This window comes from Diadema setosum, chromosome 2, assembly GCF_964275005.1.
Source record: "Diadema setosum chromosome 2, eeDiaSeto1, whole genome shotgun sequence".
Lineage (NCBI taxonomy): Eukaryota > Metazoa > Echinodermata > Echinoidea > Diadematoida > Diadematidae > Diadema > Diadema setosum.
The window spans coordinates 1020343-1048158 of record NC_092686.1 but is presented as its reverse complement, the minus strand read 5'-3'; the positions used below and the strand labels follow the sequence as shown (position 1 = coordinate 1048158).

The following is a 27816-nucleotide window of genomic DNA, read 5'->3' as shown; positions in this document are numbered from 1 at the left end:
CTTTGTATGATATAGGTTAGAGCAATTCGGTATCGGCAAAGAAGTTCAGATATTTTCTCTTTATTGGTGATACATCAATTTTGTGTTAATTTCCGCACCTCCACATGCGTGTTTCCGTGACGTCACTACCTTTTTATACTCAAGTGCGACAATACTCTGCAAGAGGGATGCACTAACTTTGAAGAAGAAGGAGACAAGTCAAACCAAGCTATTAATGGTAAAAAAAAAAATAATAACAATAACAATAGAAATATTTGATTTTTACGTTTGAAAACATATAACCCTCCCAAGAAAACATCTCTTTATAAAAAGGGTACAGTCAGGGAGGATTATATTCTTTTTAAAAGAAAGGTCCAGTTTTCCAATCATGAACCCCAGCTCACCCAACCCCGCCCCCCCCCCCCCTCAAAAAAAAAAAAAAAAAAAAAAAAGGTTGCCGGCCTGACAATAACAACATGTCCTACGTAGAGGTATACAATGCAATGAATGCTAAGAACACTACAAAGATGTCCAAAGAAGTAGGCCTATAGGCATAATAGTCTGGGTGCCAAAGGCTGAACCTTGTTTTACCGTCCACCCAATGTTTTTTGATGGTTTCACCCTTTTTCGGGGGTGCTGAATCCGAATCTGCATGATGCAACTCTTGCATCCTTGAAGGTTTTGAGATATTCAAGATGGCCGTCAAAATGGCCGCCAAAACCGGAAATTCCCATGTATTTCCTTCTGAATGATGAGCAATTGAAAACAATTGATGGTTCTAAGCTATTTCGAGGGTGCTGAATCCGAATCTGGCTGATGCGCCTCGTGCATCCTTCAGGATTTTGAGATATTTAAGATGGCCGCCAAAATGGCCGCCCAAACCGGAAATTCCTATGTATTTCCTTCTAAATGGTAAGAAGTTCAAAACAATTGATGGTTCTAAGCTATTTCGAGGGTGCTGTATCCGAATCTGGCTGATGCGCCTCTTGCATCCTTGAGGATTTTGAGATATTCAAGATGGCCGCCAAAATGGCCGCCCAAATCGGAAATTCCTATGTATTTCCTTCTTAATGGTGAGTAATTGAAAACAATTGATTGTTCGAAGCTATTTCGACGGTGGTGAATCCGAATCAGGATGATGCAACTCTTGCATCGTTAAGGGTTCTGAGATATTCAAGATGGCCGCCAAAATGGCCGCCAAAACCGGAAATTCCCTTGTATTTCCTTCTAAATGGTGAGAAATTGAAAAACTGTTGATGGTTTTACCCTAGTTCGAGGGTGCTGGATCAGAATCTTGATAAAACTCTTGTATCCTTAAGGGTTTTGAGATAATAAAGATGGCCACCAAAATGACCGCCAAAAATGGAAACTCACATGTAGACCCCCTTTTTCCTTTTAAATGGTGTAGAATTGAAAACAAATTGATGGTTTTACCCTGTTTTGAGTTTGCTGAATTTGAAGCTGCAGGATACAGTTCTTGCATCCTTGATGGTTTTGAGATGATAAAGATGGCCGCCAAAATGGCCCCCAAATGGCCGTCAAAAACGGAAATTCCCATGTAGGCCCCTAATTCGTTCTAAATGGTGTAAAATTGAAAACAATTGGTGGTTTTACCCTATTTTGAGGGTGCTGAATCCGAACCTGGTTGATGCAACTCTTGTGTTTTGGGGGTTTTGAGACTTCCAAGATAACCGCCAAAATAACTGTCAATATTGAAATTTTTGAGACCCTATTCAGCACCCTCGACATTTTGTTGTTGCTATTTTTGTAATCCTTAGGGTTTTCAGATGTCCAAGATGACCGCCAAAATAATTGGCAGAAATTGACATTCCAATATTAATATTTTTTTTTCTAAATGGTGAAAATTTGAAAATAAATTGATAGTCTCACCCCATTTCGAGGGTGCTGAAGGTTTTGAGATATTTACAAATGTCCTGTATAAACGGAAATTACTTGATATTTTCTTATAAATTGTGAAATATTGTGCTACAACGTGAAGCGAGGGATTAAAAGCAATAATCCGTATTCTTGAATTCAACTCGGTTGAGCAAATTTGTCAAATCAGCCAACAATTAATGGCATCCAAAATGACTGTCACAATGGTATTGTAATATACTGAGATATTCCGATATGTCTCAAACGGAACTTTAACACGTAATGGCAAGAAAAATGATATTGACATCATACTGAAACGTACAAACACAAAGATAAGACTGAATTTTTTTATATGCACAATTGTTATAAAGTAATGCCTGTGGTAGCCAATAAGGGCTCCGGAGACTCATGTGAAGTTAATCCTTTTTGGCTATAAGAGTAATATTAAATTTTAGCCTGCTGGTATTTGGTGTTGAAATTTGTCTTGTATTCTTTTGAGTCTCGCCGCGTACTCTTATGAAACTTGTGCCATATTCTGATTACGTCACTAGAAATGGTTGCGTCCATGACCACTATAGTAGATATCAATATAAGGGTAATTTCAAAAGCACTCTGCGTGATTATGATGTTCGTAAGTACTGGACTATCAACTATTACTTTACATGTTGTCGTTTGTTTTGTTTTTTATTTCTATTTTTTCACTGCGCGTCACCTGTGATTTTTCCATCCCCTCGTGTGTATATATGATATCGTATCGTCATTTGGGCGACAAGACCCTGTATCTGAAATTTTTAGTGAAAATGACTTTTTTGAATAAACAGTCAGATAATCAGTTAATGATGTCCTGTCCAAACCTTAGCTGTCTTACCCCAAAAATGAAGCTACCATGGCATGTCAAAGGAAAGGTTCTCTCATTTGTATAGTGCTTTGGATGCCATGTTTGTTTGCTTTTTGTTTTTGTTTTTGTTTTTCTCTCCTGAACATTTCTCTCCTGGACATTTTGTAGATACGAGGTTTGTCGCCCAATATATGTATGTATATATATGAAGAGTTTGTTTGCAAAAACCGATAAGTCCATATTTGCCAAATGGAGATATTTGCGATTAAAGGTCAAGAAAAATAAAGAAAATAATAAGAAAATTTCTACTTCTTTTGACCATAACTTCAAAAATGTACCTTGATATGTAGTGACCAACATATCATTTAAAAGGTATTATTTTGTACTTAATGACAGAGAACGTAACTCAAAATCTTCAAAAATGGACTTATCGGTTTTTGCAAACAAACTTTTCATATAAATATATATATATGATATCACATCATATTGAAGAAAAATTTGAAGCAGAACTATAAAAATGTCCAACTCTTGTCTTCAACAATGTCATCAAGACCACCAATATAAACCAATTAACCAATGTGAGTGTTCATGGATGAAACGATTAAAACTGTTCATGGATTAAAACAGGTAATGTTGGGAATCTCAGTAAAATATCACTATCACAATATGATCGAGATGGGTATGTCTTGTCCACTGATTGTTAGTGTTCAAAACATATCCATGATATATACATGAAATAGTGTAATCTTTCAAATATTCAACCGCATCTGTAGTCTTGCAGGATTCATTCCTGGCACAGCTGTATCTTACAAACTCCAAGATATCCGGTAAAGCTGGTTTCACTGAGACAGCAAGTTCCAACTGGGATGTACAATATGCGTTCGTTTATCAGCAGAGTATGGTTGGGTTTAGATTTTGCCATTGACGAAAACCTGAAATAGGGTAAAACCATCAATTGTTATCAATTTCTCACCATTCTGACGAGCATTTTGGCGGCTATCTTGAATATCTCCAAATTCTCAATGATGCAAGGGTGGTATCGTCCAGATATGCATTCAGCACAGTGATCGAAAAAGGGTAGAATCATCAATAGAATTGTTCTCAATTGCGAAACATTAAAATTAAAGTACGTGGAAATTTCCGGTTTTGGCGGCCATTTTGACGTCCAGATTTGCATTCAGCACAGATTTGCATTCAGCACAGTGATCGAAAAAGGGTAGAGTCATCAATAGAATTGTTCTCAATTGCGAAACATTAAAATTAAAGTACGTGGAAATTTCCGGTTTTGGCGGCCATTTTGACGGCCATCTTGAATATCTCAAAATCCTCAAGGATGCAGGAGATGCATCATCCAGATTCGGATTCAGCACCCTCCAATCAGGGTAAAACCATCAATTGTTTTCAATTTCTTACCATTTAGAAGGAATGTCGGAATTTCTGGTTTTAATTGGCGGTCATTTTGGCGGCCACTTTGGCGGCCATCTTGAATATCTCAAAACCCTCAAGGATGCAAGAGTTGCATCATCCAGATTCGGATTCAACACCATCGAAATAGGGTAAAACCATCAATTGTTTTCAATTTCTCACCATTTAGAAGGGAATACAGAGGAATTTCCGGTTTGGGCGGCCATTTTGGCGGCCATCTTGAATATCTCAAAATCCTCAAGGATGCAAAAGTTGCATAATCCAGATTTGGATTCAGCACCCTCGAAATAGGGTAAAACCATCAATTGTTCTCAATTTCTCACCATTTAGAGGGAAATACATGGGAATTTCCGGTTTTGGCAGCCATTTTGGCGGCCATCTTGAATATCTCAAAACCCTCAAGGATGCAAGAGTTGCATCATCCAGATTCGGATTCAGCACCCTCGAAATAGGACAAAACCATCAAAAAACATTGGGTGGACGGTAAAACAAGGTTAGGCCCAAAAAGTGGCTTTGGCACCCAGACTAATGATACATCTATTACAAAGTCTATCCGGTAGTCACCGGTACCTTTTGCCTACTGAGTGCGTCGCGCAGTTGCACCGCAGCTGCTGTAGCTGTGCAAGGTGAGTTTAGGTGCTGTAGCTGTGCGTACTTTTACGCGCACTGCGGTTGGGGAAAGTCCCACGTTGATAAATGTTGGATAACACTACTCGGCGAACGAAGATTCCATTTCTAGTAGTTCAAGAATGGATCACCTTTATCCTTTGAAAATTGGTTCAGCAGTTGTACTAGAGCCTGTAGCATGCCCTGAATCGGACAGAGGATACCGTCGAGGTATGCACATCATCACATTTTGCGTATGATTTAAGTCGGTTCTGAGATGGTAAGAACCCAACACCATACCCAATACGTGGGGTTTGGGAACACCATAACCTTGCATGACAATCCGCGTACAGGAAAGTAGCACTGTAACGTTACTGGCCTGGCTAGTAACTACACGCAGCCGCTGTCGCGAATCGCAGCACAGTGCCTGGTGTGCTGGTCAGGCTACTGGCCTGGCGTACTGGCCTGGCAGTAAACTTCACAAGTGTAGTCACTGTAGACACCTAAGTGAAAACCGTTCGTTATTTTACGAATGTACCACGCGATTGCAAAGTTGTGTAGTTCGATTTTCATTTAATTTCAGGCAGCTGTGACATCCGATCATCGAAAGTATGGTACGATGAAGGAAGAAAGCAGTCCAGAAGTGAAATAAATTTAACAAAAAATAAGATAAAAAAAAAGATGAGACCATGCATTATTTATGAATAATATGCATGGGTTATGGGTTGATGGGGGCAGAATTCATGTGAATGCCAATCAAACATTTTCAGCATTTTAGGCCTGTTATAATGTGGCATCTGGGTAACAGTTAGATAGATGAGAGACATTAAATAAATTTCAAATATTCTAGTGCTAACGTTAGACTTATCTTGAATGTAACTATACACAGCCCAGTCGCCGCTGTACATACGTCGCGCGACAGGGCTGTACCAGCGAAGCTCCAAACACGAAGAGGGTCCAATGATCGCATGAGATCGGATTGAATTTTGGTACTTTTGATCATTTTTTTGTCACTTCAAACTCATCTGACGAACAAAATGATAATGAGACTTCATATCTATGCTATGAATATTGAAATTTAGAACTCTAGATTTAATAACTTACCTAAAATGATAGTTATATGCAGCATGTGTGAACGGTTCATGAACGGTACATCATCTTTCACGCCAGGCCATTTCCAATATCCGGGAGGTCACATGATCTGAATGCCCTTTCAAAAGGTCGTGCTGTCGACCGTGCTGCTACACCAACACTCAAGCAGCGCATCGCACGCACGCAAAAGATTTCCGCAGAGATCAAGGCGCCATTTTGAATTCTGCAACAATGAACCCCGACGGTGTTAGGGAATCCGCCAGAAAGTATCATTTTTTTGGTTCCACGGACTTATCATGAGGGCTCTCAATGGACTTACGAACCTTCTGTAATACAAGCATGCACTTAAGTAGCCCGACCAGACACTGTTACGCTATGCGAAAACAGCGTCTGACGAGCATGGCATGCAGCCTCGAAGTGAGGAACCTCAACACAACTACAAAACTTAGGAACATGTATACTTTTCTCCTTTAAACAGAATACTTTACTCACGTTAAATGCATGTTTCTATTACAGAAGAATAGTTCGCCACACTGGGTCCATGGAGACCACTTGCGATAAGTCCGTGGAACAAATAAATGACACTTTCTGGCGCAATTCCTGACCGTCGGGCTTTGTCGTTGCAGGATTCAAAATGGCGCTTTGACTTATGCGCATGCGTGACCGGATGTGCTCCAGAGCGAGCGCGTGTGCGTTGAAAGTGTCGAACAAACCTTGGCGTCTGCTACACAACAAATACCGTGGTATGGAGCTCAATGTTCCTCGCCCGACCAGACGCCAGCCGCCGCCAAGCCCAGTACAGTTTATAGCCGTATACTAGTAACCGTGCGTACGCTGCTTGAGTGTAGCAGCACGATCGACAGCGCGACCTTTTGAAAGGGCATTCACATCACGTGACCACCCGATATCTAAACTTGGCCTGGCGTGAAAGATTGTGTACGGTGTGGACATGCTGGATATGATGATCAATTTCGGTAAGTTTCATTACGTACATTTGAGTACTGATAGGATCAGATGTAGAGTAAATATTGAAGAGTATACTCGATGAGTTTGAGGTGACAAAAATGATCGTAAGTATCAAAAGTCAAAGCTATCGTGATACGATTACGTCGCTCTCCTAGTGGTTGGTGGTCGCACTCGTACAGCCCTGTCGCGACGTACCATGTACAGCGACTGGGCTGTGTATAGTTAGCACTTAAGGTGAGTAACGTTTGGTAACGTGTACATTGTTTATAAAGAACGTATAAATTTTCACAAGTTTTGTAGTTGTGTTGTGGTTCCCCACTTTGAAGGTGCCCGCTCGCTGGTCAGACGCTGTATTCGCGTAGCGTATTAACAGCGTCTGGTCGGGCTATCTTGAATGAAGCTAATCCCTAGGATCCCTTGGCCGTGAGAACCTTGCAGCAGCTCCAGTCCAGGAAAGCAAAACTGAGACTGAGTTCTGTTTACTGTAAAAGTGGATATTTTCGCGCGACTAATTTTTCGTGCTCAGTGGGATAAGAAGAGTTTTGCATGTTTTTAATTCCGCGGAATCAAGACATCAACTACTGGAACATATGGCAAGCAAAAATATTTGCGTGCTTTTATTTTCGCACTAGTTTCGGGTTGCGCGAAATGCGCAAAAATGTCAACACCGCGAAAATTTTCACTTTTATAGTATGTTATTTTGCAAAGCAATGTCATCTAATACATTCTACCACCTATTGGGTTTCCTTCTATCTTCACCACAGCGAGGCAAAGGAAGCCGTGTGCTAGAAGTGGTCACTGTGCTGTGGCTGATGAAACCAACGTTTACCTGTTTGGTGGCTATAATCCAGATGAAGAAACAGTCTTTCAATACTTCGGGGATATCAGAGAGCCACTGTTTGGAGAGGTAAGATTAGTGAATAAAAAAACTGTGTCTTTTGAAAAATAGAAAATATAACTGAAACTATCTAGAATTTATTTTTCAAAATGCTAAAGGTTATTCTTTGAATATAGCAAGATACATCGTAAATGTCATGCTCATTTGTTTGGGCTTAATTTAGTGAAAAAAAATCTCAGGGTACTCCTCAAAATAGGAAATATTTTGTTTTCTTTGTAGATATAGGAGCTTAAGTTGTTTGTCTAATATGTAGATTACTAGAGATTCTTTTGCCAAAGAATGCAAAACTAATGATCTTATGTCTTCCAAGGAAGCATAAATTTTATCCTGTATCCAATAATGGATTCTGAGAGAGCTATTCTGGATCAGTTAAAGTTAGTCTAATAAGAAGGAGTAACCTTGTATGAACACAATCAGTATAGTTGAGTGACCCGCACCTCATCAAAGTTGATGTTTATGCATGTTTGAATCACATTTCGTCACTGAAATTCTATGAAAGCCCACTCACATACCGGTACATGAAAAATTCTGAAGATTCCAGTAGAACCACAAGTTCACTGACCGATACCGGAAATATGCGGCTATCGTAGTCAAACGCGAACGATGCGGAATGGTTGTACGCTAAGGAAGGGGCCTGCAACTTGTCACCCATGCTCCCATAGACAAAGCACATAAAAGACGTGTGCGGGTGACCGTGATGCTCCCATAGACAAGCACGTAAAAGATGTGTGTGGGTGACCGTGATGATACTTATAACACGTATTCCTAAAATAAATTTATGATTTTCGCGAAAAGACTGCTCGGTTTTCACCATAATTTGCTTGGTTGTGGTAACCCTGCCAAGTTTCAAGCGTACACCCTGAACACAGTCCAGGGCATAAATTTTTGTTCAGAGCGCTCGTAACAATTTTAAGCATGGTGATATTATTAGGTCCCCTGACGAGGTGTGGCCACCTCACTATACAAATTTGATAAAAATCAGACAAAAATTTGGGAAGTTAACTATTAACTGATCCAGATCTGAAATGCAGTATTTCAGGTTGACTCTAATTCCCTAAAAGAGTGTAAAGTTTAATAGTTAGTTGATCCAAGTAAAACAAAAAACTCATGACAAAGAGCACTGATGTGTCCCACTCCCTGTAGGTATGGAGGTATCACATTCCATCCAATCAATGGCATCTGCTTGCTGATGAGTGCCGCAGCCACTTCAAGCTTGCCTCCATGTCGGCCGTTCGGCGGGGTCGGACGGTCCTCATCTATGGGGGTACCAGTTTCCCCTTTGGGCACACTAGCAGTAACCAGATAACTTGGCTGGATGTGCGCAGCATTGAGTGGCATCATAGGAGTGCAGAAGGGGAGAAGAAGCCTATCAACAGCTATGGCCAGGTGAGCCAAGGACTGAGGGGGGGGGGGGATAGAAAGGGGTGGAGAATATGGGCAGTCTGCTGTTTTTATGGGTTGATTTTGATAGAACAAGTAACCATGCCAATTTGTGTAATAATACAATTATCTTGTTGCAAAATTTACTGTGAACATGGATATTTTGCACAAGTAAATTTTCTCTCTGCTTCGGAGGAGATGTAATTCTAATTCTAGAATCACGAAATTATGCCCAAAATTTGATTAAGTCTTGTATTAATTCTTGATTAGTGCAAAAAGAAATTTGTCAAAAACTATAAAAAGAAACAACAGCAAAATTTTAATTCTGTAATGCCATATGATATATTTTGATACATATCTATTCAGTTAATCTATTGAGAAATTATTGTCGGGAACAATTTGTGAGTAAACTATACATTTTGACAGAGAGTATCGCTGCAACTACCTCAGTTGTTACCCTATATACCGACCGCTTGACTTGGTTTTGTTGCCCTGAAATAGAAATTTACTGAAACAATGAGGCTTTATGGTTTGAGTGGTCAGTGACTATTTGTATGCCTGTTGTTCCTAATCTGCAGACTATAGCAATTCTCGATCCATACCTGTACGTGTTTGGAGGAACAACGGGGTGGGTCTACTGCTCCGACGTCCATCGCTGTCACCTGCACACCAGCAAGTGGGAACGAGTGTTTGACCTCCAGGTGCATGAGACCAAAGTGGTCAAGGGCCTAACGGAGAGGAACAGGGGCGTGCCTGACCCTCGATACAGGCATGAGATGCTGAGTGATGGGCGTCGGCTGTATGTCATTGGAGGAGGTACATCTCAGATGGCGTTTACACTGGAACAGGTGCGTTACTCATTGGCTTTGCATTGTTACCTCCGCCAAGGAAGGAGGATCATCTGCGTTGGTTTTTCTTTTTGAAAAATAGCTCAAAAAGTTGTAAACAGATTTGAATGAAACTTCCAGGAAATGTTGATAATGACCCAAGGAACAGATGATTAAACTTTGGTAGTGGTCCGGGAATTTGTATGGATTTCTGATGGATTTTCTTTTTTCTTTTTGCAGATAGGGTCAATGCACTTGGGAGTTCAAGCTGAACATAAACACTTGGTTTTTGTATTATGTAAGATTTGATTTCCTGTTCTTTTCAACATAAAACTTTGCAAAATGTAGTCCATAGCAATGTTTTAGGGAAAGAAATGGAATATCAAAAGAATTTCCTCAGTAACACCTTGCATTTTCTGGCTCATGTTCATCAAAACTTTTTCAGTGAAATGGGAAATAAGACCCTGTTTACAGTGCGAGACTCGGCCGTGGCCGAGCCCTCCTTCATTTCAGTGTAAACGCGCAAAAGGCCAAGTGCGAGGCCAAAATTGGCCGCGCATTTAGCCACGCTCTGGAGGTGGTCTCGGCCGCGGCTCGACTCTTCTTGGTGTAAACGCAAACTGGGCCAAATGCGCGGCCAATTTTAGTCTGGCTTCCAGACCCTCTGCCCGTACTATCTCGCTATTCACGATATTAACCCCCTCAACGTCGAAAACAAGTATAGTTTAAGGTGGTTTTGTCCTGCAAAGGATTTTTCCTTCGGCAAAGGCCTTTGCCCGAACGGCGACTTTGTTGCCACGGAATCCAGTTGGCAAAGGGTCTGAAAACCAGGCTATACCAAATTGCGTTTGTTTACAAGCAGAGCGCCACTACGACAAAATATTGAAAGGTTTGAATTAAAAGCGCGGCCGAGCCCAGCAGTGTAAACGGACAAAATTGCGAGGCTCGGCCACGGCCGAGCCGCGGCCGAACCCGGCCCCGCACTGTAAACAGGGTCTAAGTTCTTTTTGTGCTAATGTTATTTTTTCTTTAGCAAAGGATGATCCTTGTTACCCCTATGAAATATTTGGTGAATACCTCTCTCCTTTTTGAGATTTGGTTTTCTTCTGATGTTGTGTTACTGTTTCATTTATTGTTGTTGTTGTTTTGCCCAAACCAGCTGAATGTGTTTGACACAGAGACAAGGCAATGGGAATTGATGGATACATACCCTGATGCAATCCATGGCTTTCCTGGACCACGTCGTTGCCATGGTTGCGCACAGTTAGATAATGGTGAGTGTAAACAGGAGGTATTGCTCTTTCACCTTAATAGAGTATAACAATGCTGGGGTGACAAGACCTTGTTACCTGTATCTCAAATTTTGGTGAAAATGACTTTTTGATTAATGGTCAGATAATTAGATAAGTGATGTCCTGTCCATATATCCTAGCTGTCATACCCCAAAAATGAAGCCACCACGACATGTCAAAGGAAAGTCTGTCCTATTTGATATAGTGCTTTGGCTGCCATGTTTTTTGCTCTCCTGAACATTTGACATTTTGCAGATATGAGGTCTTGTCACCCCAGCGATGTGAAGTTAATTGTAAGCAGGATGGAGTGTAATGGTTAAATATTCGGAGTTTATTTTGTGTCATAAAATGCTAATGAGTGTTCCCAATCCCCTTTTCAGTTTATCCTAGTTGACTAGGGGTAGTCAACCAAGATGAGTTTGTCTGGTAAACAGAAAAATCCTACTCAAAACCATCTCTAAAGTATGTTATCTTGTCATAAGATACATAAACATATCAGTATAGCCGTATTCATCCACTCCTAGGGGATCCTGATCATTTCTTATGCTCCGTCACATTGATATTGAATCAAAATTGAGTTGGAACAGTTAAGAACTCTAATCTTCCTTTCCCTCTTTTTCATTAATATTCAGTTGGCTACATCACAGGTGGCTACGATGGGGAGCGAATCTATGACGATATATGGACCTTATCACTAGACACACGCAAGTGGACTAAATTGACAGCCAAATTACCACAACCTGTGTACTTCCATGCATCAGCAATAACACCGGTAAGTACAGGTAGATTGTTTCTTTATGACTCCAAATAAATTTAAGGGAAACATACTTGCAAGAGTATGGAGTGTTTGGTGCTGGTTCTCACAAGCCAGAGAGTTTCATACCCTGGAAGATGTTGGACCCGACTCTCCTGGGGGCTGGTTTCATTCAGAGAAGTCACCTAGCACACATAGTGTGCATATTGTGAAAGCAATCCTTTCACTTTTTTCACTATTTTATGACTCGATATTTTCAAATTTTGCTTATTATGTAAATTCTGCAAAGGTGAGAGTGTGCTGGTGGAGATGCGGTGCTCTCAAGGGTATTTGCAATGGTGAAACATGCACGAGGCACATCCAAGTGCATGTTGCATGACATTGTTAATATCTGAGAGAGTGCCCCATCTCAAATAGCGGTACAATCTTTAACCTGTGCATTATTTGTTTTATAGAATGGGTCAATGAACTATTTTCATTTTAAACCTGTGCATTATTTGTTTTATAAAATGGGTCAATGAACTATTTTTCATTTTACACCTGTGCATTATTTGTTTTATAGAATGGGTCAGTGAACTATTTTTCATTTACCTTTGTGGGTAAATACCAGTCAGCTACATGTAGAACTTACTCATATGATCCAAGAGGTCCAAAAAGAAAAATTCAAACATGTTGTAGTGTAAAGATAAAGAGTGCACACATGACTCACTTTAACACTTCTTATTGGCTGTATTCTAAACCTTCGTAAAAAGATGATAATCACATTTTATAATTACTGCATTTCACATGGTTATTGATAGGATCAATGAGAAAACATTGGCACATGTGAAGTGGGAAATCTGTAATAGTAAAGCAATACATTAATTTTTGTAAACTCAGTAAAGTACCAAGAAATTTATGTCAGTTATGTTGCTGTGTTCACAGATTATGTATTAGCTCCTGGGGTACATTTTCATTGCACAGTGAAGCTACTCAAAGTGAAGTTTCTATTTAAACTGGTACTCATAATGTGAATTGAATGGCTTCTCCAAGCCTGCAAACATTTTGTTTGATCCTAATGGTAGCCTTGTGAATGGCATCCGAACCAACTTTAGCTTTGTAGAAAATTACCAGCACAATTTCTTGATCTGCCTGAATGGCTCTGTTTTGGTTGATGTTTTATGATAATTTGTTTTGTTCTTGTTTGTTGTTGGTTTCATACAACTGAATCCTTAGCTTGGTTGTAAAAATGTGTTTTCCAATATACAAATGTACAAATGACGCACAGGTCTGAGTGCATCAGTCGGCATTGTGTGCATAAGGTAACTATGGAATGCTTAACCCACGAGGCAAAGCTGAGTGGGTTTAGGCTTAATTCCATAGTTACCGCATGCACACTATAATCCGACTGACACACGAAAAGACATGTGCGTCATCTGTGTTATAGAATGGAACAATTTTCTTGCCAAAACTCCATTTTTTGAATGTGTTGCCCGATGGCAAATTTACTGGATGCATTTCCTTTTGGCTTCCAGAGACAAAAGCCTGAAAATCATGCATCCAGTACTTCAAAACCATGCATCCAGTTATTACTGGATGCATGGCAAAAGTACTGTGACAAGTGCGCATGCTCCTGCTACAAGTGCGTGATAACATGTTTACCACTGTGAGGCAGCGTGTGGCCAGTAGAAAATCCACACACAGTTCTCGACCAATGATATTGCAGAATTCTCGCTACCCGTTCTATAATGTCTCATGTGTCCATCCACAGAGTGGATGCCTCTTCATTCATGGAGGAGTCTTGGATAAGGAAGGCAGGAGGCGCACCAAGAGTTTGGTGAGGGTGTGGGTGAGGATGCAGCCCCTCCTCCAATTGGCCTGGAGCTGTGTCCGCTCGCTGCTGAAGGATCCTTCAACTGTGAGGAAAGACACACTGCAGGCCATGGGAGTACCCCCTTGTCTCCTACCAGACATTGGATGATGAGGATGATGATGACGAAAATGATGATAAAGACATTGTGCTGTTGCCATGGTGACAGGGACACTTGTATCTGATCAGACTCTGCTGCGAGAGGGCATCAGAGAATCGCACAACTTGCGGTACTGTTTGAGGTATGCTCTAGGTTCAATATCTGCATGACCTGAATGTAAAGGTCATGTTTGATGAAAGGGGCACAACATGTAGTCAAATTAGCAAAACGCTCAGTGTTGCTTCTTCAGTTATGGACAAGGGTGGGAGTGATATCAACCTAACTCAAATTTCCCCAGCAGCAGCCAATGAAGGAGACTATATACTGATTAAAACACCATATACTGTACGAGCTGAAATTTTCGCATACAGATATTTTCGCGAATTGCTACTTGGAGGACATTTTCGCGTGTTGTTAATTTCGCGGTTGCGAGGGTCTAACTGAACTTAGGTATTCACGCGTTGTTATTTTCGCATGTTGTTATTTTCGCGGTTCAAAGGCGATTCGCGAAATTCGCGAAAATAAAACCACCGCGAACATTTCAGCTCATACAGTATTTCACATGTATGATATTTCACAAATTGAGATTAGTAAGACAATTGTGTAAGTAGTTGATTTTAAGATGGAGAACCATAGTGGCAGGATAAAAAATAAGTATTATCCCTTATCATAAAAAATGTTAGAGATTTCTAGCCTTGGAGACAATATACAACATATTTTTTGTTAATTGGCGGCAATATTTCCATGATTTGTATATTTTGCGGATATCTGGAGACATACAAAATTTGTGAAGATGTAAACACCATAAAATGCACTGCATGAACAGTATAAGATGTGGTGAGGCTTTGTTTAATGATATGTACAGAAATGCCAACTGTTATCTTGTTTTGCAATATTTTTTACTGTTTTTTGCTAAAAAACAGCAGGTTTCATAGAAAATACAGTTCATCCCAAAATTGATTGATACGCATGTCTATTGCAAGAAAGGTAAAAATACTGTTTTTCTACCAAAAAATATGCCTTTTAGTCCTCAGAATACTGCAATGCGGATTACAAAGTTGGCATCCCTGTTCGTAATGCACATTATTACCTGCAGTGTCTTGGCTTGATAAGAGCATATAATATGAAATATGATCCCAGAAAGACTCTTTAACTGGAAAGCTATTTTATCTGTCCCCACCCCATGATAAAATATAATTGCCAGGTATTTATTGAGCACTGGTTTCCTGACCTTGTGTTTCAAAGTCTCACATTCAAGTCAATGCTAAATTTGTCAAAGCCAGTGGTCACTATCATTTAAAAACAAACAAACAGAAATAATATCTCTCCCCTATCACATGCGTTTCTGTAATTGCTCACAAATATTGTAAAAGGTGTATAGACCCTGTAGTCGTGGAGGGGGGGGGGGGGGGCTGTTGGATGATAGTGCCGATCACCATTAGCATTGATACAAAGATTACCGAAGTTGAGCTGTCATGAAGACTAAAGCGCGTAGATGTTGCTAGGTAATGTTGCCTTTGTTGTCTTCTCTGCGCATCATGCAGTCTGTAGTAATGCCAGGGTGCATGCACATGTGCTTCTTAGTATGACGTCACAGAAGAAGTTTGCTAAAGCTGTCATCCCCTAAGCCGAATCATGAACCAAACTGTGATCGGACAACTGACCACAGTGGATCAGACTTCTTCGGACTCGGGGAAATGGGTCAAAGCGTAAGTGCTAAAGAGGAGTCAATAGCATTGTTCTCTGTAGGAAACTTGCGCCGTGCACCCACGTACGCATTCGACTAAACCACCGGGTCTATGTGTCTTCAGTTACAAATGAGACCTGCTGGCCCATGATATGTAAGTCTTCCAAATAGCATGTAGTTCTGCTAATACATGAATTGACAGTACAGAAAAAAATGATTCTATCAATATTCAAGTTGCACACTCATGAATGTACTTCTAGCCTGTCAAAGAATTACTACAGATGCTCAAAACCCCAAAATGAGTTGTGTATTAGAACAGTCAAACCTGTCTATAGCAGCTCCCACGGGAGATTTAAAAAACAAAAAAAAAACAAAAAAAAAAAAAACAAGCACACCGTTATAGATGGATTCTTTGAATTTTTTTTCTCTCAGAGGGAATTGTTTTTAGTGGTCATATACGGCACATGGCTGGTGTTGACAGGTGGTCACTAAGGCAGGTTTGATTGTATATATACAAGTAGAATTAATAGTGAATGGTCACAAGGGTGAAACCTTGTTCTTTTGCTCGAGTAAATACGAAGGCCACACACTCTTTGATGTATACAATACCTCGGACGTCAATATAGTATAGAATTGACAACCATTATCCATGGAAGGTGAATGGTTCTACATTGCAGTGTGGCACAGTCTTACGAGAAAGCGATCGGTCGAAGTTGTTGACAGTAAGAATGAATGACTGAGTATGCTCTTATATTAACTGATTGTATGTGTTCAGCAAAATTATGTATTTTTTTTTTTTTTTATATCAGAGGTGTCTAATGGTGCAAAAATTATGTGTTGATTATGAGCTAATGGGTGATGTCAGCGTGGAATACCCAGAATTGATTGACAAAAATTACATGCTCAACAGCGACAGCGTGCAATGGTACTCTGAGCTGCATTTCACGTGATGAGCAACCGACTAATCGGATAGCTAGGATCTTTTTAGTTGTGTAATAGTCAATATATGTCAACATCCTGGATATGGGCTTTCTTTGTTATTTTTCTTACTAGATACATCTAGTATTTTTGTCCTAGACTTCCATGTCATAGCAAAACAGTAAGGGGATCATTTAAGTGGCCATATACGGCAGGTGGTCTGCTAAGGCAGGTTTGATTGCACATGTGTGTATGTAGATAATGGAGTTTGTAAATGTATTCATGTTAAACGCACAAACCGAAATCACAACATTTTCCGCAGCAAACAGACAGCCTGTCCTTCTCTCTCCAGATAGCACTGACTAATGAATGTACCGTATACGCCATATATTTAGCGAGTGTAAATTTTCGCGAATCAGGACTTCCCGACGATTTCGCAAGTGGTTAAATGCGCAGTCGTGGAGTACTGAACTGAACGGAGAAATGTATACGTGTGCGTCACATTCATATCGGGGATCAGAGTCAATATTTTCATGTGTCTTTAATTTCACAAAAAGCACCTGACTCGCGAAATTGGCAAAAATAAAAACCTTGTGAAATATTCGGCATATACCGTAAACTGGAGGTTTCAACAAGGACTTTGAAAATGCCCCAAACAGGGAAAAAAATCATCCATTAATGTAGATGCATTATGAAACTCCTTAGCAAGAGTTCAGGAACAGTGTTCAAATGTATGGTCAACTCTGTGTAAGTCGATGGCATATGTGTCAAAAAAATGGCTAAATCAATGGAAATACAAAGTCACAATATTTCATAATAGCCTTCAGCATGTCATTCCTCTGTACATATAGAAGTCAGATATCGCACGAGTTGATTCATTTCCCTCAGTCCCAATAAGATAAATCTGTGTTGAGTTGACTGTATTAACTTTGAACGAGAAAGTTGAAAAACTAGCAGCAGCATGTTCACAAGTCTTCCGTGGAATCTGTCAAGTAGAAAACAATTGTGACTAGGTCTATTTGTGACAAAATTCATACTTCAAAGTACACCCCATATCTCGTTTGATAACCTGTTGAAGACTAGTTCGGAATATACTGTGGCCAATATTATTGTGTATGGGAAAAGTGTGTTATATTACATACTGTATACGCCATATATTTAGCTAGTCTAAATTTTCTCGAATCGAGACTTCCTTACGATTTCATGATTGGTTAAATTTGCAGTCGTGGAGAATTGTATTGAACAGAGAAATAACTATGTGTGCATCACATTCATATCAGGATCAGAGTTATTATTTTCGTGTGTCTTTGATTTCACGAATTGGACCTGACTTGCGAAATTCGCGAAAATAAAAGCCTCGCAAAATATTCGGCGTATGCAGTAATCAGCTCATCCTCGATAGGTTAAAATGCTTTACACCCATTTATCACTCTGTGGTGAAGAGGACAATGTAAGTTGTTCAAGCAGTATGTGTTTATTCATTTGCTGTCAGAAATAGAATGTGATGTAAATGCTTCTTTACTGCCCCAGTGTATTGTCATCACCAAAGAACTACTGTACCTCTAGAGAATGTATCTAAAGGCTTCACAGTAGTGTACAAGTTTCCATGAATTCCTTATCACTTTTGCTGGTCAAACAGCCAACTTGATTATAGGCGCAATTACATGCTGTAAACTGCCAGCAAATTAATGGATGTGTGGGACTCAGCTGTACAAGCTTTTTAATTTTGCAGTTTTGGAAAGTACACAAGTCAGCAATTGCATACTGTATTTAAAATGTATCAGTCCCGAAAAATGTATATGAACCTTTAGGCATTTATGAAACCTGGCCACTTCCCACATGCAATGATATGTTAATGTGTTTTAAAATATTTCTCCCAAAATGTACGCAAGTTATCAACATTAGCCTTGTCCTACAAAGTACTGATATTTCTATTTCAACTGTAATATAATATGTAGGGCAAACATATATCAGTGTAGCGTATTATGTAGTGGAGACTGCGTGTTTACATACCATGTTAGTCGTGAAAGTAGGGTCATTGCAATTGATGATTGCAATTGTAGGCCTCCTCTCTGAAAGAAAATAGTTTTTGATCAAACCATGTAAAATGTGAATTATGCCTTGCGAAGTGATCATTACTATGGTAGAGATGTTTACAATCTTTCAATGATGACTGCTTAAAATAAATTTAAGTAAAGGCAGGAGATATTACCCCTTTGTTGTTCTTTTATTCTAACTTTACAAGATGTTCCTGGAGTTCCCTGTCTTTGATCATGCCTGAATAGCTGACACATTACAAGTTGTTGGGACTGTGGAATTTTAAAAGTTGCCATTGACTGCTCCAGTCAATGTTATTGCAGTGTTTTTAGTAAGTTCATGCATCCGTACATGTATTGGGGGAAGAAGCAAAGAAGATAATGGAATAAAGGCATCTTTTTTTTCAGCATTTTTCATCAGCTCTGTCAATCATATCATATTTGCAGTGTCTGTAGGCTTTACTGATCCCCCATGTTGCTCTGAAATATACATGTATACATGTACAATACTAACAACTGGAATGAGACATCATATTTTTTGGCTATCAATATTTGTATCAGATGGTAATACAAATGGTTTCGTATTCAAATCATTTTATCCCTTACTTGAACATGAGTAGGAATTTCTCAGAACAGTTTGCAATGTTTACATGTTCTATTTCAAAGTTTCTCTTTCTTATATCAAATATACATGAAATGTGTATGCATATACATCCACTCATGCATACACACGAAAGACTAAGTTGTGTTTTCTATTGCTATTGCCTGTATCTCGAAAAATGAAAAGCAGTGAGTGCATATTATATTTGCACCACAATTGGGCAGTTCTACTCGTTATATTATGACATCAATAAACAAATAAACCTGTGAAAGTCTAATGATGAGAATTTTGCACATACCTTGTAATTATCAAACTGCTGTGTGAATGTGTTTTGACAAAAATGAATGAATTTTTGGTGCCGTCTTTGACTGAAGAGAGCAGTGTGTCATTGTGAGTACTGACCACAAAAAAAAAAAAAGTCAAGCAGACCAAAATATGGCAAAAGGACACCACATACCTATCAATTATATTCCATGATGCACATTTCAACGTATATTCCATGATGCACATTTCAACGTATCACATATACCAAACATTCTTGTGTGTATTATACTTTCCTAGTTAATACATGAATTGTCTAAGAGAGGGAGATGTGTGAGAAAAATAGCAAACTTGTAGAAGCATCAGTGCAAATATGAGATCAGGCAATTACATATAGGTGAAAATTGTTTGCATTGACATTCTCAATTTCAAATTTTTTTGAAAAACACTTCTTGACCAGTTGTTATGTCAAATGACCAAGTTAATGATGTCATTCTCTCATAATTTCTTATTCATTTCATATACAGGAATGACAAAAATCTCATATTTCAGCTGTATAAATAAAAACTTGCCTCAAAACCAAAATACATAAGAAGAACAAATGTAATCTGTGATGCATTTTGGTATGGGAATATGCTTTGACTGGTGTTAGCTTAAAACAAATTTTCGAAATTTCATTATATAACATACATGAAAATTATGTTTTTTTTTCAACAAATTGAATTTCAAAATGTCATATCTTCCTTATTTCATATCCGATTTTTGTCATTTTTTTAAATGCTTTGTATAGGGATTTTTTTTCTCTTTCTTTTGGAGTTAATTTTTTTTTTTGGTGAGAAATAGTAAAGCAGTGACACAGAAATATTCAGAATGATGTTAGCTCCTTTCATGACATCTTATAAATCATCATCCTAATAATCAGTTTTTGATATGGAATTATTATTACTGCATGGTGCTCCTATCGTTATGAGCATCATTGTCTGTATCATATACTTCTTATGAGTAGGATAAAGTGAGACAAGAGAAATCTTCAAAAAGTAATGCTTGGAAGCGTAAAAATGTGGTGCCTTTTATATAAACATCAAAGTCATGCGTCTGCGGCCAACGTCTTACCATGGAGATGTTATCTGTATCAGGGAGGTGAGTCACCTCCCTGTCGATATTATGGAAATCAAAAATGTAATCTATAGTATAACCTGATGCAACAAGTTTTGCAAGAGGAGTGATGTGTGCGCCAACAGAAAGAATGTTGTTTGATATTATCAAAGTGTTTGCATGAACGCTGAAAACAAAGTTCAGTCAACTCCGCGTAAGTCGATCTTGACTGGACCGAGGAAAACGGATCGACTTCTAGAGACATGTATTTGACTTTATGCATTTACAGAGGAATAACACACGTATCAGCATCAAGGCTACGAATGTACGAAATAACTTTTTATTTTCATCGGCTTAGCCAATTACTTGGCATATTGCTTAGCGGAGTTGACTGTATTTTTAAGGAACCAGAAAGCTTATAATGTCTTTCTTTGGCTGAATATCTGCATGGCAACAATTGAGGAATGTAAATTCTCTGATTTTTCAAAGCTTCAAAAAACAGGTGATCATAGAGGGAGATGCAAATATCTTTATCAGCTGAAAGAAGCGTCCATAAATAAGAGTACATACGAAATTCAGCTCCCATTATACACTGTACTGTCTAATCCGTTGGGGACTATTATAATAAGGGAAAAATTGTCCGATTTAAGGACATTTTTTTTTTCATGACCAGGAGACAAATACCCAAGGGTATATCCCTCTCCCGACCCATCCTTAACGTTATATAGGGTGTTACACATGGTCATGTACATCTAGCTTCCGGGCAACATGCGTAAATATGGCCTGTGGTAAATCATGGAACTCGTTGTTTTTCAGTGGCACATCCGACTGCAGAAATTCCACTAGAATGTGGTTAGGCAATGCAGCATGTACAGTGTGCGTTTTTCAAAGCGTGCTACTTATTTCGCTTGTCAGTAACAGTAGAGATATCAAACTTCATTGTTTCCAGAATTCACAGATTAAACGTTTACCGAACAGATAAAAAAGAAAAATGTCGGCACTCTTTCTCGCTGTTAAAATGTACTATACCCCAGCCAAAAATGCACTTGGGATAGAAAACGCTAAACTTTCATGTGATATCTTTTTTTTTCACCGCCCAAATTTACAAAGCGATGAGGATAGGAAGTTGTTTCTCGACATGGGGGCCCTTTAGACTGAGGGGGTGAGGGCAAGAGAGCGCATGCGGAGGAAAAAAAAAGAAGAGAAGAATTACAGTAATATATCTTGTACGTGTTTGACAGTTTATTACAAATCACGGCACCCAGCATTTGAAAAACATTCAATACAATGATTTTTTTTTAGTACTTTATATACGATTATTTACATGACTATTTACAATACACCTCCCTGATAGAACCTAATCGATAAGGATGATACTTCCAAATGACTAAGAATGATGACCAACATATTATACAATTAAAACAAAAATAATCTTGATACAAATCAAAATACGGAACAAAAAAAAGTTATCAAATCAAAAGGCACCAGCAAAGCATAATGGTTTCCGAACAGAGAAACATTGATAACAAAGTAAAAATAAACAAGTATTTCTATCTCTATTTTCCATTTTAGTGTTTTCAAATGTAAAATGCAAAAGGTAACTAAAAAAAGAAATCAAACAATGTGAAACACCATTTTACAAAACTTTGTCAAATTAGTGTCTGGATTTTGTTGAATTGAATTGAACTTATACATTTTTTTTTGTGTTAGGTCTTTCAATGTAGTACTTCTTTATGTGTGTGTGTGCTTGTGTTTGTCTGTGTCGGTGCGTGCGTGCGTGTATTTGTGTGTGTGTGTGTGTGTGCGCGCGCGCGCGCGAGCTCGCGTGTGTGTTGGTGCATACTGAGTTGTGTACACGACAAGAAAGAAACAAAATATGAAGAGAGATGAGCGTCGGAAGTATAAATTGCAATTTGGAGACGGGACAAGGAAAAGAGCAAATCAGAAAACATCGAAGGAAAACCACTCGGGAACCGAAAACAAAGTGGATAGGGCAAATTGGTCCTTTTCGAGGCTGTTGATTTTATTGTTGATACGAAATGAGCGAATGTCTGTCGAGTACCTGAGAAAACATGAAAAGATTCGGAACACATATTTACACTTTTCCCCTAATTGATCTTTATCGACTTTATTCTCAAATTATACATGAACAAACAGTCCGTTCTGGATACAACGTAAAACATAGAAATATACAGTTGAAGACAAAATCAACATCATTTTGTAGTATTTATTGCCATAACCTCTCACTGTAACATCGACAATGGTGATAAATCAATTAAAGTCATTTATTTATTATCAATTGAAGTCAAGCCAACTAACCATACTAACGAAACAACATTTTTATTATGATATGCATATATTCCATTTGAATATATTTACATATTTAAACATATTTCACTTAAAATTTAAACATATAACTCATATTCCACCTTTAGAAAAAGATATTATATGCAAAAAAGTACATTATATACAACTCAAGAATAAAATCTTAAAAGCCCTATCAGTTCCCCCAACTGAAACAAATTCTTATAATCTTCTCCAAATCAAATCCCAGTCCCCAACCAAAGTCACAAAGATATTTTTGTAATGATTTTTAATTCGAATTTTGTTCAATATCGCAACTGTTTTCACAATGACATGAATACATATGATTTTGTGTGATCCATTAAAAACAAAACTAACATCTACAAATTTTGTCGAACATAATTAGTTGTAAGCCGCACCCACATGAAACTCAAACTCCCCGCACACAAAGCATGCCACCAACACATTCACGCATCAAACAAACACACACACATAGTAATAGTCATATTTCAAAACATCTTTCTTTTGTTAGTTTAAAGTATATCTAGGCTCATGAATTACACAATGTGCGGCCTGACCGGAGTTAATTTTGCTATAGCAAGTTTATAAAGGTGGACCAGGGTCTTTGGGGAGCCAACTTACATCAATACAGATCTCTGGTTTGACGGGTTTATTTTCTCTCCATTACGTGTTTGAAGTGAATTCGAACACGATAATTACAGTGCTTGTCAGTATAACTTATACAATCAGTTGTACAACACAACTATAAGCATCAACCATAGTTTTGTGTGCAAGTCAAAAATTTTAGGCAGACGATCTTGGTATATCATCACTTCCCAACTCTTCTTCTGGTTTGTACACAGAAATCATATAAAGATTTTGTTTTTGTTTTTGTTGTTTTGTCGTTAAGTTATAGCAACTAGGCGTACAACCCTTTGTCTTAAAAAGGTCATCATTATACGTTATCACGAGACTGTGTGATTTACTGTAATTAATTATGTGCATTCTTTGCGTTAAATCGTTTACCATTAAGAATTAAAGGTATATTCAATAATCTATACCACTCCAAGTGGGCTTTATTAAACTGTTGTAAACCTTCAATTAGATAATACACAGTATAATGTTTACAGATATCTGTTCTATTTGTAAACAAAAACAGTATACTGCCTGTTGTATTTCAATAACATTGGTATAAGTTAGCAACTAGGCGTACAACCTCTTGATGTCTTAAAAAGGTAGTCAGGCCCTATTATGCGTTACCACGATACTGTAATGATTTGCTGTATAAACCATGTGCATTCTTTGTGTTAAATCATTCGCCATAATGTTGACAGATATCTGTTCTATTTGTAAATAAAAACAGTATACTGCATGTTGTATTTCAAGAACATTAACTTAATTGGACGTGATTACTTACATTCTTTGTTACAGAAAATGTCAAATGTAGCAGAATAAGATTTGACCTGGCTGCATTATAGCTCTTAAAACAAATGTAAACTTTGTCATGACGTCAGCACACTGTCCACGTGCGTATGAATTTGTTTTCATGAAAATGAAGTTTAGGCCTTTAAATCGGAGGGAGTGGGGTAGGGGACGAAAATAATGTGCTGTACCAAGGAGGTATACGAGTTCTCTCGTACTTCCTTGGCTATATACACACCTGAGAACGCCTGCGAGTATAAGACCCTATTGATGGCGTAAAGCTAGTTCGGCAACTCAAAATTATCGCATGTCTATAAATTGCGTCACACCTGGAAAATAATATATACCGTGTAAAATGTCGTTACAAAGGGTGTCACATTTCCTATACGTAGTTATGGTGATGGCACGATTATTTGCTCCTGCCACAATTGCTCCGGTCTTATTTTCTCCAAGGACCAAGAGTTATGATAGGGTTCGTGTGAGATAGAGTTTTTAAATAGTTTGATGTGAGGATTAGGATTATATAGGGTAATATGTTTGTGGGTGTAATTTAGGTTGGGCTTAGCGTGTATGCAGATATTTCATTATGGGAGCAATACTGTCGCAGGAGCAGATGTCATGGAACTGCAAATTATGGTATCAAGTATACAATACCTTAAATGGTGCTAAACAAATGCTTCTTTACACTTAATTGTCGTTAGAAAATAACAACAAACATACACTTACCTGCCACACAGCAAGGAATTCAGGTAACTGCAGATGTCAGATTTATATTGTATACTTAAAGGAAACCCAGACCGAAAGAGAAATGTGGATTGAGTGAAAGCAACAACATTTTTAGTAGAACACATCAGTGAAAGTTTGAGGAAAATCGGACAATCGATACAAAAGTTATGAATTCTTAAAGTTTTGATGTTGGAACCGCTGGATGAGAAGACTACTTAAGCATGTTAAGTTTACAACAGTTGTCAGTATCAAATTGATGGAATGTGTAATTTTCAAGAAAATGAATTTTTGTGGAATTCCCTTTATATTTTCTTTATATTGTTGTCGACAATGACGTCGATAACCTGCAGTAGTCTCCTCATCTTCAACTTTAATGTACCACACGGTCAATGCGATTTGATATTAGTAAGGTTGGTGTAGGCCTATGGAACTTTGGAAGGAATAGAGGCCTATATGTGGCAGTTGCGTGGGTGTTGGGGAAGCCACAGCTATAAGGGATGGCTTTGCTCGTGTGCTGACAGTGAGTGCAGTCATTTCCGGCTCGTTGGAAGAGAAGTACTAAAATGGCCTAGCTGTATAAGGACATTCCCTTCTGCTACTCCAATAAACACGCTACATACTCTCTTGTTTGTTCAATAATTGCCAAAGTGTGTTAGTATTTGCAGATTCCGCGTTTTTGCTTTTGTTTGCAATGTTTAAACCGTCGGTTCTATTGTTTTTTTGATTTTTTTTTTTCAATGATAGGCCTACCACTGGCTAGCTGTACAATAATGGTAAACTGAGATGGTTATAGCAAGTTAGACATTTATTCTATAATAAGAGACGAGAGCAATTGGCGATACCCGAATGCGTTTTTCTTGTTTCACCTAATTTAGGTCCAACGGTGGGCGGTGAACGACGATGAATATTATAACATAATCATTGCGTGCCTTTTTCTGTACGGTTGGCCACAAATGTTTAACCTAAAAGTCAGGTGGTAGACCCCTAAGCGGCGAATGATGAACACATTCTATAGCATTATCAACGCGTGCCTTTCTTTTTTTTTTACTTGTTTGCTTGTTTGTTCTTGAGTTTGCTGCGCACAAAAATCCTCTCTTCTTGTAGTAGTCGTTGCTGGGTATTTACTCTTCAGTGACGTGCCCAGAAAACGATGACATAGCCAATGTTACGTTAGTGCACAACTCGCCTCTTGATACGCACATTATCGCAAGTAGCAGTCATTGTCATTGTTGATGTCAACAGATAGCCATTCACTAGCCTACCCATATTCTCTACTGCGTTTTACAGTGAGCACACAGCTCTATGGGGAGGCCCATAGAGCTCTTATACAGCTCTATGGGGAGGCCCTACTTGCGGTATGTCCCCCCCCCCCCCCCCCCCTCCATGTCGTCACGCAGGAGCACATGCGCAGTGCCGTTGGTGCAGTGATGCGCGATGCTTCCAGAAAAGCACGGCTGTCGGAGTCGGACGTATACAGTCACTCCACGAAGCATGCGATAAATCAGTCGCGCCCGAGATTCTAGTGTTGTGTAAGCCAGAAAATAAAAGACCGAATGTCTACCCGATCTCATTCAAATGTCGTCGGCAATGAAAATTGTTTCTGTTATAGTGGCGACGTCTACTACTGACTAATGATTAATTAATGCATGTACAGCGCAAACACAAAGTCAAGGAGACAAATAGGCGTTTATTTTTTCTAAATTTTCTGTGATGTATCGAACTCTGCGGAGCGGGAAAAAAATCAAGAGGCTACTGACATGAAGTAAATCATAACAGGTTTTTTTAAACATCACAGACATATTCCTATTAGCTAGGCAAAACAGAACATTACGGCAACTGCGACCGTCCAAAGTGGAAACCAGTTACACGGTCCCATTTAGGCCTCTTTAATATATTTTGTAATTTTCACTGGATTAAAAAATCATTAGGCTTACTGCTCTGCGTCAGATTATTTCTGATGACATCAGTATACGGCTAGTCACAAAATCATACACATTTTGCCTCAACGCAAGTCTGATGAAACATTATCTCTATGGCTTGTATAGTCGTCATAAGGCACACATGGAAAGCGTTCAAGATTACTAGTGCTCGAAAACTGGCGGAAACAACCCCCCCCCAAAAAAAAAAAAAAATAATAATTTTTTTTTTTGCTTCTTCAGCTGAAGAAACCCGGAAATGGAAGGGGAGAGATGGTGCACACACATTACGATACCAATTCTAAGGAAACCAAGAGAAAGAGAGAGAAGGGGGGGGGGCGGGCACTGGTGAAATAATTAATGGGAACTTGCTGAACTGAATGAAGATAAACAAAACATTGAGCTTTTCGGTCCTCTAACTACAATAAGTACAATTACTTATAGTGAAATACAACATAAAACCCAAATTCAAAACCAGTATCATGCCAAAAATATTCAGTGGTAAATAAGCTGATTACGTTTGAGACCGAAAGTAACAAATCAGGGGGGAAAAATAAGCATCGTCAACTTTTGGAGTGGATCCTGTCTTTTATGTAGGCCTGAATAAAACAACAACAACAACAACAACAACGATGATATGTATACTTGTACTCGGATTTAATAATCATTCATTGTGCATTCGATGGAGTGAATTAGAACTCTTACAAGCTTACAGTCCTTGTTCAAAAGAGACGTTTATTGTCGACTTTAGTCTGGAACATTATGATTTATGAATAACATGTCAGTGACTGATTCGGGGGGGGGGGGATGGTAGGGGTTTAAGCCCCCCCCCCTTAATTAAGCTGGGTGGGGGGGGGTGAATGGCTTGTCAGCCGATTTTGAGAGAAAAGAAACAAATATTAAGATTTTCTTAATGTATAATGACCCATCGCCATTTGGTTACCCCTCCCCCCCCCAAAAAAAAAAACA

The 27816-nt window shown here is 38.8% G+C and overlaps 1 protein-coding gene across 1 annotated transcript; it reads left to right on the top strand.

The window, feature by feature from the left end:
• Positions 1–4799: 4799 nt before the first annotated feature.
• LOC140238642 (kelch domain-containing protein 10-like) lies at positions 4800–14321 on the top strand. Its single transcript, XM_072318545.1, has 7 exons — positions 4800–4954; positions 7546–7688; positions 8823–9065; positions 9638–9907; positions 11046–11160; positions 11811–11950; positions 13683–14321. Exons 1-7 carry the CDS (start codon positions 4867–4869, stop codon positions 13890–13892), a joined length of 1209 nt encoding a protein of 402 aa, XP_072174646.1. The 5' UTR covers positions 4800–4866; the 3' UTR covers positions 13893–14321.
• The last annotated feature ends 13495 nt before the right edge of the window (positions 14322–27816 follow it).

Bases quoted from the DNA above. Each gene is read 5' to 3' on its own strand.
- LOC140238642 (XM_072318545.1), top strand. From the start codon at position 4,867: ATGGATCACCTTTATCCTTTGAAAATTGGTTCAGCAGTTGTACTAGAG. The intron at 4,955-7,545 runs GTATGCACATCA...TCTTCACCACAG, and splicing joins GGACAGAGGATACCGTCGAG to CGAGGCAAAGGAAGCCGTGT. The intron at 11,951-13,682 runs GTAAGTACAGGT...GTCCATCCACAG, and splicing joins ATGCATCAGCAATAACACCG to AGTGGATGCCTCTTCATTCA.